Below are 15217 nucleotides of genomic sequence, written 5' to 3' on the forward strand. Positions count from 1 at the left end.
TGGCGGGAAATCCAAAAAGGTGGGCACGTGACACATTGCGCGTGACGTGTACCACGACCTTCACGTATCGCGCGAAGAGCGCCGTGCACGTGTTGTATCACATGCCCACCTTTTTAAATTTCCTGCCCGCCTTTTTGAATTTCCCGCCACTCGTTAGCTTGTAACGACCGTAACGACGATGAAGCGATGAAGCCCCCAGGGCAGATAACGATATCATTCGAGATGATGGTTGGCTAGCACCGTGCTATGCGGTGAAGTTCATTTTTAAGAGTGTAGTGCCTCTTTAGCTACACCTGAGCGAATGTTTTACAGTTTTTAACTTCGCATTGTTTTTATTACAGAGAGCGATCGGAATGTGCCGCAGTCAGGTAAAAAGATGATAATGTCTTTCGAGGCTCTTATGGCGCTCATTGTTTGCAGGCAACAGCACAGCGAAAGAGACGGGAAGGGCTGCCTGTAAGGAAAATTAACAATGCTACAGTAACACTGCAATCTTAAAACAAAGCTTCACCACATAGCACGCTGAAGGCCAACCATTGTACAGAGCGGTACCTCTATCACTCTTGATTGGTGGAAAGCGTGGGGCGTATGCCTTTTTGTGACAATCAACATTTCCGCATAAGTGTCACAAAAAGGCGTACGCCTCCTGTTTTCAACAAATCAGGGGAGAGGACGATGTCATTCGGGTTTCTGGTTGGCTAGGAGCGGGCTGTGTGGTGAAGTTCATTTCTAAGAGTGTGGCAATGCAACGGTTGGGAACACTGCTGGTTCCAGATATAGCGTGTTGGAACAATATACAGGCATCGGAGTTCCACCCGCGTGATCTGGAAGTACACTCTTAAAAATGGACTTCACCGCATAGCACGCTCCTAACCAACCATCATCTCGAATGATATCGTTATCCGCCTTGATTTGTTGAAAACGGGAGGCGTACGCCTTTTTGTGACACTTATGCTGTTCATAATTGTCACAAAAAATGCGTACGCCTCCCGTTTTCAACAAATCAGGGCAGATAACGATATCATTCGAGATGATGGTTGGCTAGGAGCGTGCTGTGTGGTGAAGTTCATTTCTAAGAGTGTAGTAAACAGCATCGCACCCAATGTTCACATCCGCGTGATTTTTCTTTGTTTCCTTAGTCGTATCTACACTGTTAAAACAGAACTTCACCACATAGCACGCTCATAGCCAACCATCATTCCGAATGATATCATTCTGTGTATTGATTTGTTGAAAATGGGAGGAGGAGCCTATCTGGGACACATTATCTTGTCCCAGATAGGCGCCGCCCCCCTGTTTTGAACAAATCAGGACACAGAATGGTACTATTCGGAATGATGGTTGGCTAGGAGCGTGCTATATGGTGAAGTTCTGTTTTAACAGTGTAGGGATCGAGGATTATTCGTTGGATAATTTTAGGGTTAATTTTAGCGTGTTTGGGTTGGAGTTTATTATTTTCAGGAAATTCTTTCTTTTTTTTTGCCGTTTTCACCACCGATTTAATATCAGAACTATCCTTATGGTAACCGACGGTTGCAAAACGACATACTGGCAGAAAGATTGTCATGCGAAAACACTGAGTGCTATACGCTGGTAACTTCTGCAGACAACATCTGTACCACGGTCACCCGGCGACCTAAATAGGGTACCCCAAACAGTGATTTCTCGAGGTGTCTCTATAGGCAAGTACGGAGTTCATGAGTATTCATACGGATGATTCATGTGCTGTTAAAGGAGCATTGAGGTGACTATGATATACAGCGCGCATGAGCGATACCACAGTGACTCCCAATTTTCTTCGTTTTTCGGTGCGGAGTGTTCTCCAACGAATAAAACGAGATCCTGCCAAAGAACGATGAGCGCACGTGACCTGCAGAGCGAGCGCCAGGGCTTTGTTCCGCACACCTTAGAAAAATCCATTTCGTCGTGGAAAGACCGCACTGCAGAACGAGACGTCTGACGTATCTACTCCCCTCACGTGACCAGTGGCGTACAACGGCACAGTTAAAGCATGTATAAGCGGCGCGTGAGCTGTGAAGAGAAGAGAGAGAGAAAGAATTGCATGGAGCCTTCACTACATCACGCGAGAATCGTGTCAGCCGTCCACGGCTGCTAACTTCGACTGTTCTCTCTCTCCTCCTTTTTTCTTTTGTAAATTCGATTTCACATCTGTAATGTACCGCACAGCGAAAATATTTTGCATGGTGACTCCTGGTGGACAACTTGACAGACGAGGCAGGATTTCGAGCGACATTAAATGTCACCTCATTTCTCCTTTAAGTGGAAGTGTATTACACAGTGGATTTGGGTGGAGAGAGTCAGCGTTTCTTGTTCCGGGTCTGGCAACTAGCGAAACAAGGCAATCGCGACACAAAAGCAAACGAGCACCGTCGACTTGTCGTCAGGGCACAGCTTTCCTTGCTTGAGCTCTCCGTCACTGGAACCCACACAAGCGCAGTTTTCCCGGTACTTCCCAATTGCTTTTATTTTCGGAATGTTTTAGGGACAAATTCGAAATCCCACAATACTAAGGTCATATTTAAACCGCAATGCACCCCCCCACCTCTGTCAGGCATACACTTTACATTCTACATGAAGCAGAAATTCTTCAGCGAAGTAATTTGAACGTGCATGTAATTATTTAGCACGCCATACCGCTATAACCTGTAACGTGATGTTCCAGTAATGCCTAGGCACGAACTCACATAGCACGCTGCAATCGGTGAACTTGAGCTTCCCTTTAATGTGTACGTTACTTGCCTTTACATTGGATCTTCGAGTCGCACGGAAGGACATCCTGTTCCATGTGCCCTTCTTACACCCCCCACTCGCAGTACCCCCCGATACAGTATCAAACAATTCGGCTGTGACCGTCCGTAGTACATGCTTTTTGATTTCTGTAGGTCGTGTTTTGAGCAGTTGTGTTGCTTTTGAGCAGTAGTATACTTCTGCTGTGGTTACGATTTCGTTTCATTTGCACTTTCAGCTCAAAGGTTGGTACCACTTAAGATACTTAGTAGTTGTATGGGTTATACAAGGTCTCCCAGAAAACGTGTCATTAAATTATAACACAAAACTGTGCCGCCTAGATACACGAGGTCAACTACATTGATTCTCAGAACGTTCTTACCACCTCCAGATGTGAATGTCATCTAACGTATCTCTTATTATGCCGGTTTTTCCAAACTGAACTCGCAAATTTGCCAAGTAAATGTCGCTTTTCTTACACCATCAACGTGGACCGCGTGTAGAATTCACTCAAGTTCATGATAGTTGACACAGAACATTGTTACAAGCTCGCAGGGAGGGTTGGAAGCTCGATCTGTCCAAGCCCGTCAGACACAATTCTGTTCGCACCAGTGCACGTGTTCATGCCCGCCCCAATAGCCTCCTCTTTATCCATGACAACACTATTCACCCTCCTCCCCCGGTTGCGGGTGACGGAGGCATCCTGAGTCGCCCAGAGCTGGTGTGGCCGAAGCTCCTTAGTATGGTGTCAGGCGGTCTGCGTGGACGACTAGAGGCCTGGATCTACTCGGCATCTTGATGCGGTATACCACGTCATTGAGCCGCTTCACGTAGAGTCCTTGCCATACTCTTAAAAATGAACTTCACCGCATAGCACGCTCCTAGCCAACCGTCATCTCCAATGATATCGTTATCTGCCCCATTTGTTGAAAACGGGAGGTGTACGCCATTTTTGTGACACTTATGCTGTTCATAATTGTCACAAAGAAGGCGTACGCCTCCCGTTTTCAACAAATCAGTGAAGATAACGATATCATTCTAGATGATGGTTGGCTAGGAGCGTGCTATGCGGTGAAGTTCATTTCTAAGAGTGCAGGGACGCTGCAATTTCGGCGAGAGCCCACGTTTCCGCGTTGGGTTATGTAGCGGCCGGTGGACAACGACGAAGATGACCACGCGCCTGGAGCACCTGCCTCAGTTCTACCGGCACCGTCCTAGCAGTCCTTCGAACGGTCTCATCCACACGGCACGAACTGGTCACATTTCCAAAGGCTTCTTCTGCTCGGCAAGATCACAGCTGTACTGCAGACGCCGTATTGCGAAGCACATCCCTCCGGCACACACACGCGTCTCACAGCTTCATCAACCATCACTTCTGCCCGATGTTCACAGCACCCCGGCGCTCCTTCACTGCCGGCCGCGACACCCGAGCTGCGCGCTCACCTGCCGGTCGCGGCAGTCGCGGCAGCCGACGCCACGGCACGCTTCAGCCGGCGTCTCGGCGTCTCTCAACGTCTCCCACAGCCTCACCATCTCCTCCTCTGGGACACTCAGAGCTTCGGCTCCCGTGCCGGTAGCGGCACCCCAGGACATCCACTTCCCCAGCGCCTCACTCTTTTCCTCGCTCTTCTCGGGCAACCGGCTCTGATTACTCATCAGCTGTGATGCTTCGCCACCGTCTGCCGTGCCGTCATCCTGTTCAACCGTGCATGCTAACCACGGTCGCCCTCGCTGCCCTCCTCCAGTGAAGTCGCGGACATCATCTGCTTTATCGCCGCTCCGCGTCTGAGGGGGGAGTGATGTAGCGGCCGGTGGACAACGACGATGACGACCACGCGCCTGGAGCACCTGCCTCAGTTCCACCGGCGCGGCCATGCAGATAGGCCACCGTCATCGCCTCTCCGTGGCATACCATCATCGCCGGTCGGGACTCATGTAGAGGAACTCCACCTCCTCTACAGTTACATAACCAGACAGGCTGGCCTTCCGAGCATCCATCACCAGACACTCTCAAGTCATAGCGTATCTTCATACGGGTGAAGGCTTGTTGCAAATGGTGCATGGCAAACCTGTGGACAGTCTCCAATCGTGTACGGAGTATCTGAATGTAGGTCGAGACGCTGTTTGCCGTATGCTCAGTATCTTGAGTTGACGCAAGGGCTAAGTCGTTAGGAAGATGCAAGTCGCAGCCAGTAAGCGTCATTGCCGGCGTCTTCCGGGTGGCTTCTAGGGGTGCTGTTCGGTAAAACAAAAGAAAGAGGGGAATGTGATCGTCCCAGTTATTTTGATTCTCGGCTACATCCCTTGCAAGCACTGCTCGACAATGGAGACCATGCATAGTTGCTTGGACAGCGCCGGGAACAATCACTTCGGTATACGGTGGCACCGTGACAGTCTGACAACACAGGACATAGAGGTTGCGATCAGATGCAGTAGCGCTACACGAAGAAAGGACGAACTGCCGGGTCCCCAAGTGTATAGCGTACCTTCCCTGAGGTGAAGAATACATTTGTGGTCTTTCATAAAATGAAATCCAAGTATGCACTGATCCGCGGTGTCAGTGACGTAGATGGCACGTTGAAACTCTTGTGCAGCTATAGTCAAGGAAACTGCGGCGACGCCTTCCACCAATGCCGGATTTAGGGAAGGGCAGACGGGGCACCTGACCCGGGGACCCCACCACAAAGGGGCACCCACCGGTAAAGGTCTTGTCCAAGGGAAATCTGTTTTGCATGCCTGAAGCGCATCCCTGAAACGCATCCCTGAAACAGAAACTTGGTAAAAATCTGTCCTCCGTCCACACATATCGACCCCAAATAACACATTGGATAGACATAGAATACCCGAGGGAGCCCCCAGAGCACAGTGCCCCGCACTCTTAAAAATGAATTTCACCGCATAGCACGCTCCTAGCCAACCATAATCTCGAGTGATATCGTTATCTGCCCTGATTTGTTGAAAACGGGAGGCGTACGCCTACCGTTTTCAACAAATCAGGGCAGATAACGATATCATTCGAGGTTATGGTTGGCTAGGAGTGTGCTATGCGGTGAAGTTCATTTTTAGGAGTGCGGGGCCTCCACCACTGTAAATCCGGCACTGCCTCCCACATTTCGCGGCCACATTTCGCAGCTCTTGCAGACTTGTTGTGTATAGCACCAGGTCGTCGTTCGGCAACGTCTCTACAAACGGCGAGCTAGTGGGCTTGTTGAAGCTCCCTACCTCGTCTCGGGTTTTCAAGTCATGGATCGTCACCACCAGCTCGCTTGCTACCTAACTTTCCTTTCGTTAAAAATGAACTTCACCACATAGCACGCTCCTACGCAACCATAACCTCGAATGATATCGTTATCTGCCCTGATTTGTTGGAGGGAGGCGTATGTAACAGAAAAGGTGTACGCGTCCTGTTTTCTCTTTTCCAGTTTCTCTCTCCCGTTTCTTCTGGTCTCTACCAGCTGCCGGCCTCTCCGGCAGCTGGTACAGGCAGATATGACAATTACCGATAGTATCAGACCCACACACACCGTGGAGTCCAATGACCAAGGAAACCTATCGCAAGTTACAACGCTACAGTACGTATGTGAGCGTGACTCAGTGTGACACGGCAGCTTAGCACTGGAACCCAGAGCGCACTGTCGAAGTCTTGGCCTCTGTTCGTTGACCTCAACTCTTTTGTTGAGCGCAGCGTGGTTATTTCCTCCAGGTTCGTAGAAAAACGTGAACATGCCGTTACGGAGAACGTAGGCGTGTCCACAGGCTTCTTGTCGAGCGCTACACTCTAAGAAAAAAGGGTGTGAAAGGGCAGTAACTTCTGTAGTTACCACCTATAGGTCAATAGAGCGTCTGATAAAGGGTGTAAATGGGTGGTAAAAGCAATTACCATATATCCAAATTGCTACAAAAAGGCGTACGCCCCCTCGCTCACCGAAACAGAAGCGGTAACCCTATCATTCGTGGCATGGAGTGACGTAGCGGGTAAAGCTTCGCAACCTTTTAGGCACAACATATGCGTAACGCCTATAACATAAAACGTATAACTACTCCACCCTTTTTTCTAAGACTGTAGGCGGACCAGTGACAATGAATAAGAGTAAGAAATATGGTCCGTGAGGAGAGGGTTGAACACTAAAAAGTATCGGTTTCTGTAACGGTATGGAGATCGTGTTACCGTAAATTTGTAACGGAAATACTTTTGCGATACCGATTTAAAAATGAATCGCGATCCGCACTCCGATACCGAAAAAAGTATCGATTCCTGTAACGGCGTTAGGTACAACTTATCCGACACACGAAAGGAATCACTTAGTTCCCGTCTTGGCTTTATCGCGTTGCTTCTCCCTCCCATGGGACAACTTTTTCATTCTCTGCGCATCGTACCCGAAATTCACGTTCGATCATATGGCTTGCCTATGTGACAGTGATACGCAATTCGTTCGGAGAGCCGCACTTTGTAAACAGAGCATATCTGAGATCCCGCTGGAATAACCTTACATCACTCTTCATTAACATTATCGGTCGCTGCGCGTTCCATGGACACAGAAACTAAATTTTGGCTCTTTCGGTTTTCCTTCTTTTTTTCCCTTTTTTTCCTTCATGTTTCATGCCCTAGCTAATCGCGGCCCACTTGCGCTGAGGTACTGCGACTGACCTGTGCGACTGAGTTGTATGACTGAACCACCAGAGTTCTTCATTTAACGCTATTTTAGTACTACCTCAGAGTCTACAACACGTTTGAATTTGTGTTCCATGCCAGAGGTCTACGTCCTACGATACTTGTGCTTTCTGTGGTGGTGATTGTTGTTGTGGCAGCTACGCTGGCACTTATCACCTTCCCTGAAATCCTAGGTAAGTTTCTGTAGAAACCTGTTGTGCAGAAAACTGTTGTTTAGTATAAGGAACGTCACTAATAACATCCATATCATCTTTAAAGAAGGATTCTTCTAGTCGATTTGTGCGAATGTTTCCGCTGCGCAGCGGATAATACGGGTGTCGCTCGGAGATACGTTGTCGGGTTCGCGGGATCCTTCTGGAAATCACCCATCACCCACCTGGTGGGCATCATTTTGACGCAGCCTGCCAGCTGATGGACATGAGCTTGGTCGCGCCTAATGTAACCTATCAGAATCGCAGTTTCTACACTCTTAGAAATGAACTTCACCACATTTCTCGCTCCTAGCCAACCACCATCCCGAATGACAACGTTCTTGCCCCTGATTTGTTGGAAACGGGAGGCGGAGCCTATCCTGTGCCGTGCATAATGGCACAAAATAGGCTCCACCTCCCGTTTTCAACAAATCTAGGGCGAGAACGTTGTCATTCGGGATGATGGTTGGCTAGGAGCGTTCTATGCGGTGAGGTTCATTTTTAAGAATGTAGGACCAGAGTCGCCTGTTATATAGGGGTAGCGGGGCGGCTCTTCGCCGCGAACTAGACTCAAGGACGAAGGCTCTTAGAGGACGACATGTGCGGGTGTATTCCTTGCCTGAACCGTAAACAACGGTGTGCAGCAATATGGGGTCGGCGACCAGCTGGCGATGCGAGAACAATTGAACCCGTCGAAGGTGGTCGTTCAGTCATTATTTCGTGTGACACACTTATGGCCAACCTCTCCGTATGAGCGGCTTTGCTCCACTGAGAAAGCTGGGACCGAAACAGCAAACAAAGTACAGCCATCACCTCCTTATTTTGCGAGGTAGCAACGACGAGCGTTGGGGCGAATCGCTGAGTTTGCCGATGTACGCAGAGACTTCCATCAGGATCTCTTTTGGAGCACGATTGCTTTTCGCTGGTGAATTCCTGTTGCGTTTATCCATGCCGAATTTTCTTGAAGTGTAGCGATCCAAATGCTCGTTTCAGATGGACTAGTAGAAGTCGCCATAAAATAAAGGAATTCACCAGTTAGCGTGCGATAAGCCTCAATACAGGTGGTGATGCTTTCTTTTTCAATGCACTATCAACCCTGGCCATATTTGGTAATTTGGTAGTGTGGCGTGTCGCAGGGAAAGGTAGACAGGCAGACAGCAAGGAGGCAACAGAATGAGACTGCACTCGGCTCGCGAAGAACTCGAGCCCGTGAGCGCGCGTCAGCGTTTATTTTTGGCGCGTATCTTCCGGTGGCGCCGACCTACAAGTTTTTATTAAAGTGGCTGTGACACTTTGATACCTGTGATTCATTACAGCATGCACACATTGTATTGCGCACCACAGGAACGTTTCCCAAGCTTCTCGATGTGTCGGACTCTCAAAACAACTGAGAATCGATTCGAGGACCCCCGTTAAGTACGATTCATGTTGGCATAAATAAGGCACGTGAATAAATAAAAGGAAAAAACACACACAAACAAACAACCAAACAAACAAACAAGGAGGAATATGTTTATTGAAAAAAGGAAGGGAGACACCGCCCTGCGGGAAATGAGAAGGTAGTATATTTCTGCCTTCATTAGTGTCATAATACCGTCCACCTGAGAGATGACGTGACCAGCACTCACCGAGACGGTCTTGGGGCTGTCTTCGATCGTCGCGGACCCCCACGAACACTCTCGGGGACCCTCGGGGGTTCCGCGGACCGCACCTTGAGAACCACTTGGTTAAAGTATTGAGGAAAACACACGCACTCGTCGATCTCCGACGTCAGTGCTTCAGTCATTCCTATTGGTAGTAGTAAGCACGTGACCTCTCTTGCGCTTCCTCACTGGCGGATTCGTCTGCGCTGGTGTCTGAGCCGCATGAGTTGCGATATTCGTGGTGCTCGCATACTAGGCGTCTATTACCTCCATTTCTGTAACACGTGGAACGCAGGTTCACATCGATGCGAGTGATTGCATTTTAAGTTTCTCCGGAATAATTCGGGACGAAGTGTAGCCATTCTTTTACCCTTATGAAAATGGTTGTTGAGCTTGAGGTTGTTTCCAGTCAACAGACCAAAGTCAACAGAAACAACAGATTTTCTTAGGACTTCTTGTTAACTTTGTGCTGACATCATATCTTTACTTCCTGTTGACCTGTGGCCGTTTCCTTTCTGTAGACCACTCCCAACAGAAACGCAACATATTTTTCTATTGAATTGACACATACTTTTTGCACAAGTCAAGCGGGTCCAGTGTACAGATTTTCTGAAGCCCTTTTGTTGACTTACTACTGCGCTGCAGGCATTTTTCATGGACACTGCTATGATAGCTGCTTGAAGCATTACGCGGAATTTGGAAACAAATGCGAGCAGCAGTATGGGAGAAAGTAACAAATTCAGGAACAAATTCTTGGTATTCTGGCTGTCATTCACACACGTGTATAGGATCATCGAGGACAGTCCAGTGTCATTCGCAATAGCTTAATCTGCCAGTGTTTTGCGGACGTCCACCTCTGAACACGTAGCATGTGGAGCTAGAGAGACATATGCAGCATGGCATTTCCTTTCTAAGCGATACAAATACTCTATGCTATACAGCTTGTCTTGCGAACTTCCGCAAATTCGAGAGTCCTGCTTATCTCGGAGTCAGAATGAAGGGTGAGGTGTCTCAGATTATTTGGATTACCCATACAACCAACAAAGAAGTTAGGAATTGCTTATAGTATTAACTTGCCATCAAGATAACATCTGTGCTGCTAACACAATCATCATTATCAAATAAAGTTGTTGCTGTTGTTGTTTGTTGTTGTTTTCGTAAAGTTGTTGCTGTTGTTGCGCTGTGAGATGGCCATTTGCATCAATGTCAACCTGGATGGGGAAATTACACGTTATTGCGCAAGTTTCCAGTTAGAAACACAGACGTTAACTTGATGGTGGGTTGATACTTATGGAATTCTCCACTTCAGTGTTGTATGTATACGTAACTGTATTAAGCTGATACACCTCACCCTTCATTCTGACTCGGAGGCAAGCAGGATTCTCGAATTTGCGGAAGCTCGCAAGTCAAGCTGGAGTCCTGCTTGTTTTTAAGAAGTATGTCTTTCTACATGCTAAGTGCTCAGAAATGAACATACTGAAAGCTCTGGTAAATTAGGAGGCGCTGAGAATTATTCTCGATGATCCCCACAATTATGGCCACGTGTTGCTTTTCAACACAGGTTAAATAACCCATCAATACACTTTCACACAACAGGAACTCAATGAATATCTATGTGAATAGCTCCGGCAATACAAAATCTAGTTTTTTTACAACAGGAAATTTATAGGCAAAATTGATACACTTCAACGGAATTTCCGTAGCAGTTTTCATGAAGGCAGAATAAATTCTATGGAGAGACGAAAGAGAAATATTCTATCGATTTTCTTTCGAACAGATGTCTATAGGAAAGTCGACGAATATAATTACACCTGTTCAAAGAAGATCTGTATGTACAGTTTTTATGCAGGCGATACCCTACCTCGTATTTTGCCTATTGATGTTCTGTACTTTGGCACAACAGGCTTTCATATAACAAGGCACGTCTTTTGATTTGCTGTTTCATGCTGTCTTTTGAACATGAAGAAAAAGGAAATCCAAATAAAGTTACTTCTTTGTTGTCGACCTATTTGGACAGTTTGAAAAACTGAAATTCGAAGGGCGTCAATAGCAGTCTTGTTTTACAATAACCTACAGGAAATCAAAGTGGGAACAAATGAAAAACAGGCCAAAGGATATAAGAAAATTCAATAACCTGGCAAAATTCATTTTCATAAGGCAAGTGTGCAGCTAGGATCTTGCTTTTTGAAAGGCACTTGTACCACAAAGTGGTTTTGCTCGCTCGAGAATAAACTATACTTATGCAACAGTGAACCAAACAGATTAAACTTCCTTATTCGTTCAATGTTCTTCCCTATGCAAAAAGTCTGCTTCAAAAGAAAAACATGCTGCCTTTCTGTTGCGAGTGGTCTACGGAAAGTTATACGCCATAAGTCAACACATGATGCCAGCACAAAGTTCACAAAAAGTCTGCAAAACAAAACAAAAGGGAATCTGCTGTTTCTGTTGACTTCGGTCTGCTCACTGTAAACAAAAAAACAACAACCATTTCTGTAAGGGATATGCAAACCATATGTGTAACTTCAATAGAAAAACATACTGCCTCTGTTGTAAGTGGTCTACAGAAACTTACCGGCTCTAAGTCAACAAAAAGTAAACATATGATGTCAGCACACAGTTAAGTAAAAGTGTAAAGAAGTTTCTGTTGGCTCTGGTCTGTTGACGGTGAACAAAAAAACAACAGCAAGCGCAAATCCTGGATAATCGCACAGGAAGTGAAGAGAATTTCAAGAGGACCTCCTGTATAATTTGTCTCCAGAAAGTACACTGTAGTCCACAAGTTTCGTACACGCCGTCAAGGGAAGTTCCGTCGCAGAAAATACATGTAATGTATCCCACAGGTAGCGCACACATAGTCAACAGAAATTCCTGTTGACTTGATGAACAAGAAGTCAAAGTCAACAGACTGTCAATGTAGGAAATAAAGAGTACATAAGAAGTCTGTAGAAAGGAAACATTCATTTTCGTAAGGGTAATATCAGCGATCCCATCAGACATTTTGCGTATCAATAACTTCGTCAGGTAAGGCACAGAGCAGCAGCACTTGAGCATCACCCCTAACTCACGATGTATGCAGGCGGGATCCAGTGAAGCACATCGGTGGTACAATTCTTTCCAAGTTTCCGTCGATTCAAGCTGCCACTATACACGCGGTCCTATGTAGATGGAATCCCCGAACGTAGTAGGACGGAATAAGATAGCTGGTGGACACACACGAAAAAGTCCGACATTTATTTAGGTCTGAGACATGAGAAAGACAAGGACTTGAGGTATGGTTGTCTCCATAGTGTCCACTTTGTCCCCTCTTGTCTTACCCTCCCTCCCTTGTCCCCACTCACCTTCTTGCCTCTCTCATGTAGCTCACGATATGATGTGTTCGCATGTAAAATTCCATTCGATGCCGGTTTGAAGCCTAAACTAGCAGACGACAAGAACCTGCGTTGTGTAGCAGGCTTGAAGAAACGTGCTTGGCTGCACGGACGAATATACAGCGGCGTACGCGGTGTACAGTTGTTAATCGTCTATTTGTTTTATTGTAGGAAAATCACGCGATGATGAGAGCGAAAGTAATGGTGCCGGCGCAGAGCAGATATCGTACTCTGACTCATCTGACATCACTGGCACCACTCCTGTACATGGTCCCAAGCCTGAATGTAAGAACGTGTTCATTCTACAGACTAATTTTGGAAATATGTTTTTGTTGCACACGCAGCTCAAAACCGTGTCTGTACTCACTATAAAGGACATATCCTTCATCTTCCGCTTCATCAAAATGAGTTATAATTGTTGGCATAACATTACATCAAGTGAATTCAAGCTAACTCTTGTCTCCGTAGATTTCTGCTAGAGCGCCTTGCGGGTGTATACAGGTGGAGCCGGGTGACAGTTGTTCTTTTGCGATTGCTACGCGCTTCTCGCAATGGTCAAAGTTAGAAGGAAGTTCCGTTTCTGGCAAGGGTGGTGAAACGTGTATACAGTGGCGTCGCTAGGGTCGGCAGCACCATCCGACACCCCCCTTCTCCTCTTCCAGTCCCCCGACCACAAGAACATCACGCAGTCCACGTATATCTGGCATCATATGACCGCAAATCCGAGTGTCCCCGCACCCCCCTAGTGACGCCACTGCATGTATGTAACTCCTGGTTTACTCACGTATACCAAGGGACAGTGCATTATAATAGTTCATAATGAGCTTCAGCTCTTGTTCTTCCCCGTATTTTAGGAAAGCGTAACCTTTCGTAATACGATAACGACCCATGAGAGTGCTACTGCATCCGTATGGTTGCCCACTTGAACTAGAATTAAAATAAGGCTTTAATTCTGTTTTATAAAACTATCTCAGAAGTATACGAAGAGAAGTGTCTCAGGAGGAGACACGCCAACATTTCGAGCAGGGACTGTCAGGGACGTCGTTATCATGTTCACTTGACCATTAGCATGGCGTTCACCTCTGTCGTAAAAGACTGAGTGGACCTTTTGGCATACAATATATATGGCATGGCTGTTCGCACGCAATACGCGTGAACCGTTTACCACGTCATCTCGAATGCCAATGATGCCAGAAGAAGAACAGTTCCTGCTCGAAATATCGCCGGCTCTCGTCCTGAGGCACTTCCGTTCACATTTCCTTACCGGTTCGCTGGATATGCCACCCTTCTATATTAGAATTATTGAATCCATAGTTAGCGCGGGCGTCCACTAATTTCATTTCAGGTTTCCTTCTATGTGTAACCGAGAGGCCGGACCCCGATGACATCGACTGGAGTAGGTTCATCGATCGGCCGCTCCCAAAAGACCTCTGCAACATCATCTTCTACAGCCTCGATAAAAAGAGTGATAACATCTTCAAGAACAAAGTTCCATCCGGACATGCTTTTACAAAGTTTCAGGAATACGGAAAACGCATTATCAGTTCCAACTTCGGCATCGACATTTCAATCTAGTAAGCGTTCTTCAAACTGCTGCACCCTAAAAGGACATAGCTTCACCATGTAACGCGCTCAAGGTCAAGCACTGCACAGAATGACAGTGTCATCTCTCTGGAGTTGGAGAGCAATGCGTACACTCAGAGATTTCCTCAGGACCCCCCGCACCTAACACCTCCTAAAAGTGCCCGACATGGGGGGGGGGGGGTAGAAAAGAGCCAGAAAACCAGCAAATATGGGTGGCACCCCCCCCCCCTACACACACACACCTACAGAACACCAACGCCCCGAGACGAAAATCCAGGGTATGACCCTGCGTTTGTTCTTTGTAACCACTCTCATAAGTGCAGAATGTCACGAAGAGGCGTACGGCTCCCATTTTCAGAAAAGAAGGAGGGGTGGGGGAGAAGGCGTCATTCGGGAAAGGGATGACTTTTTTAAAGTCAGTGTTAGCGCCGCGAAGCAACTGTGACTATGAGCGGAGTAGAGACGTGAACAAATGGAGAGAGGACAGCGGGAAGGAGTGGAGAGACGGGGGGAAGTACGATCTGGAACAGGCCCTGTGGACCCGGTAACTATCGTACACGTAGCCGTTGTCTTAACTTTGTCTTAAGAGGTTCGGCTGAATAGCGAAAGCACCAGAGCTGACATCAAGCTATAGGCACCAACAACCATTTTTTACGCTTGTGCCTCAACTTGCACACGTAAAGACCGCTGTAAACCAGCCACGGGGACGCAACCACGGTTGCGTCCCCGACTCCCAGGAGAACGCAATGCATTCTGGGACAGGTCCTGGCCTGACGTCACCGCGACCGTCGTCATACACTTGACCATAACAAATGGCGGCGCCTGGGACGAGCGCACGCACCGTTCGTAAACAAAGCGCCTGCAGCGACTGTGCTTCATTTTCTGACGTGTTTCGATCGATACCAGTAAGCTTCAACCAATAAGCTTGCAGTTAAAGAGGTGGGCTTGTGCATGTGGTTCCGTACGGTTCTCCATTCACAACGGTGTTATAACGCCGCTGGTGCCAGGGCT

At 47.3% G+C, this 15217-nt stretch overlaps 1 protein-coding gene across 1 annotated transcript in view; it reads left to right on the plus strand.

Moving 5' to 3' along the window:
• Positions 1–15217, plus strand: part of LOC135389210 (uncharacterized) — a 55339-nt gene that overhangs the window by 9355 nt on the left and 30767 nt on the right. Inside the window, exons 8-13 of the mRNA XM_064619274.1 lie at positions 342–368; positions 421–456; positions 2987–2993; positions 7502–7593; positions 12794–12907; positions 13968–14196. Of these exons, the coding sequence (XP_064475344.1) occupies positions 342–368; positions 421–456; positions 2987–2993; positions 7502–7593; positions 12794–12907; positions 13968–14196 (505 nt within the window). The remainder of the gene's footprint in view (positions 1–341; positions 369–420; positions 457–2986; positions 2994–7501; positions 7594–12793; positions 12908–13967; positions 14197–15217) is intronic.

The sequence above is a fragment of the Ornithodoros turicata genome, chromosome 3, assembly GCF_037126465.1.
Source record: "Ornithodoros turicata isolate Travis chromosome 3, ASM3712646v1, whole genome shotgun sequence".
Lineage (NCBI taxonomy): Eukaryota > Metazoa > Arthropoda > Arachnida > Ixodida > Argasidae > Ornithodoros > Ornithodoros turicata.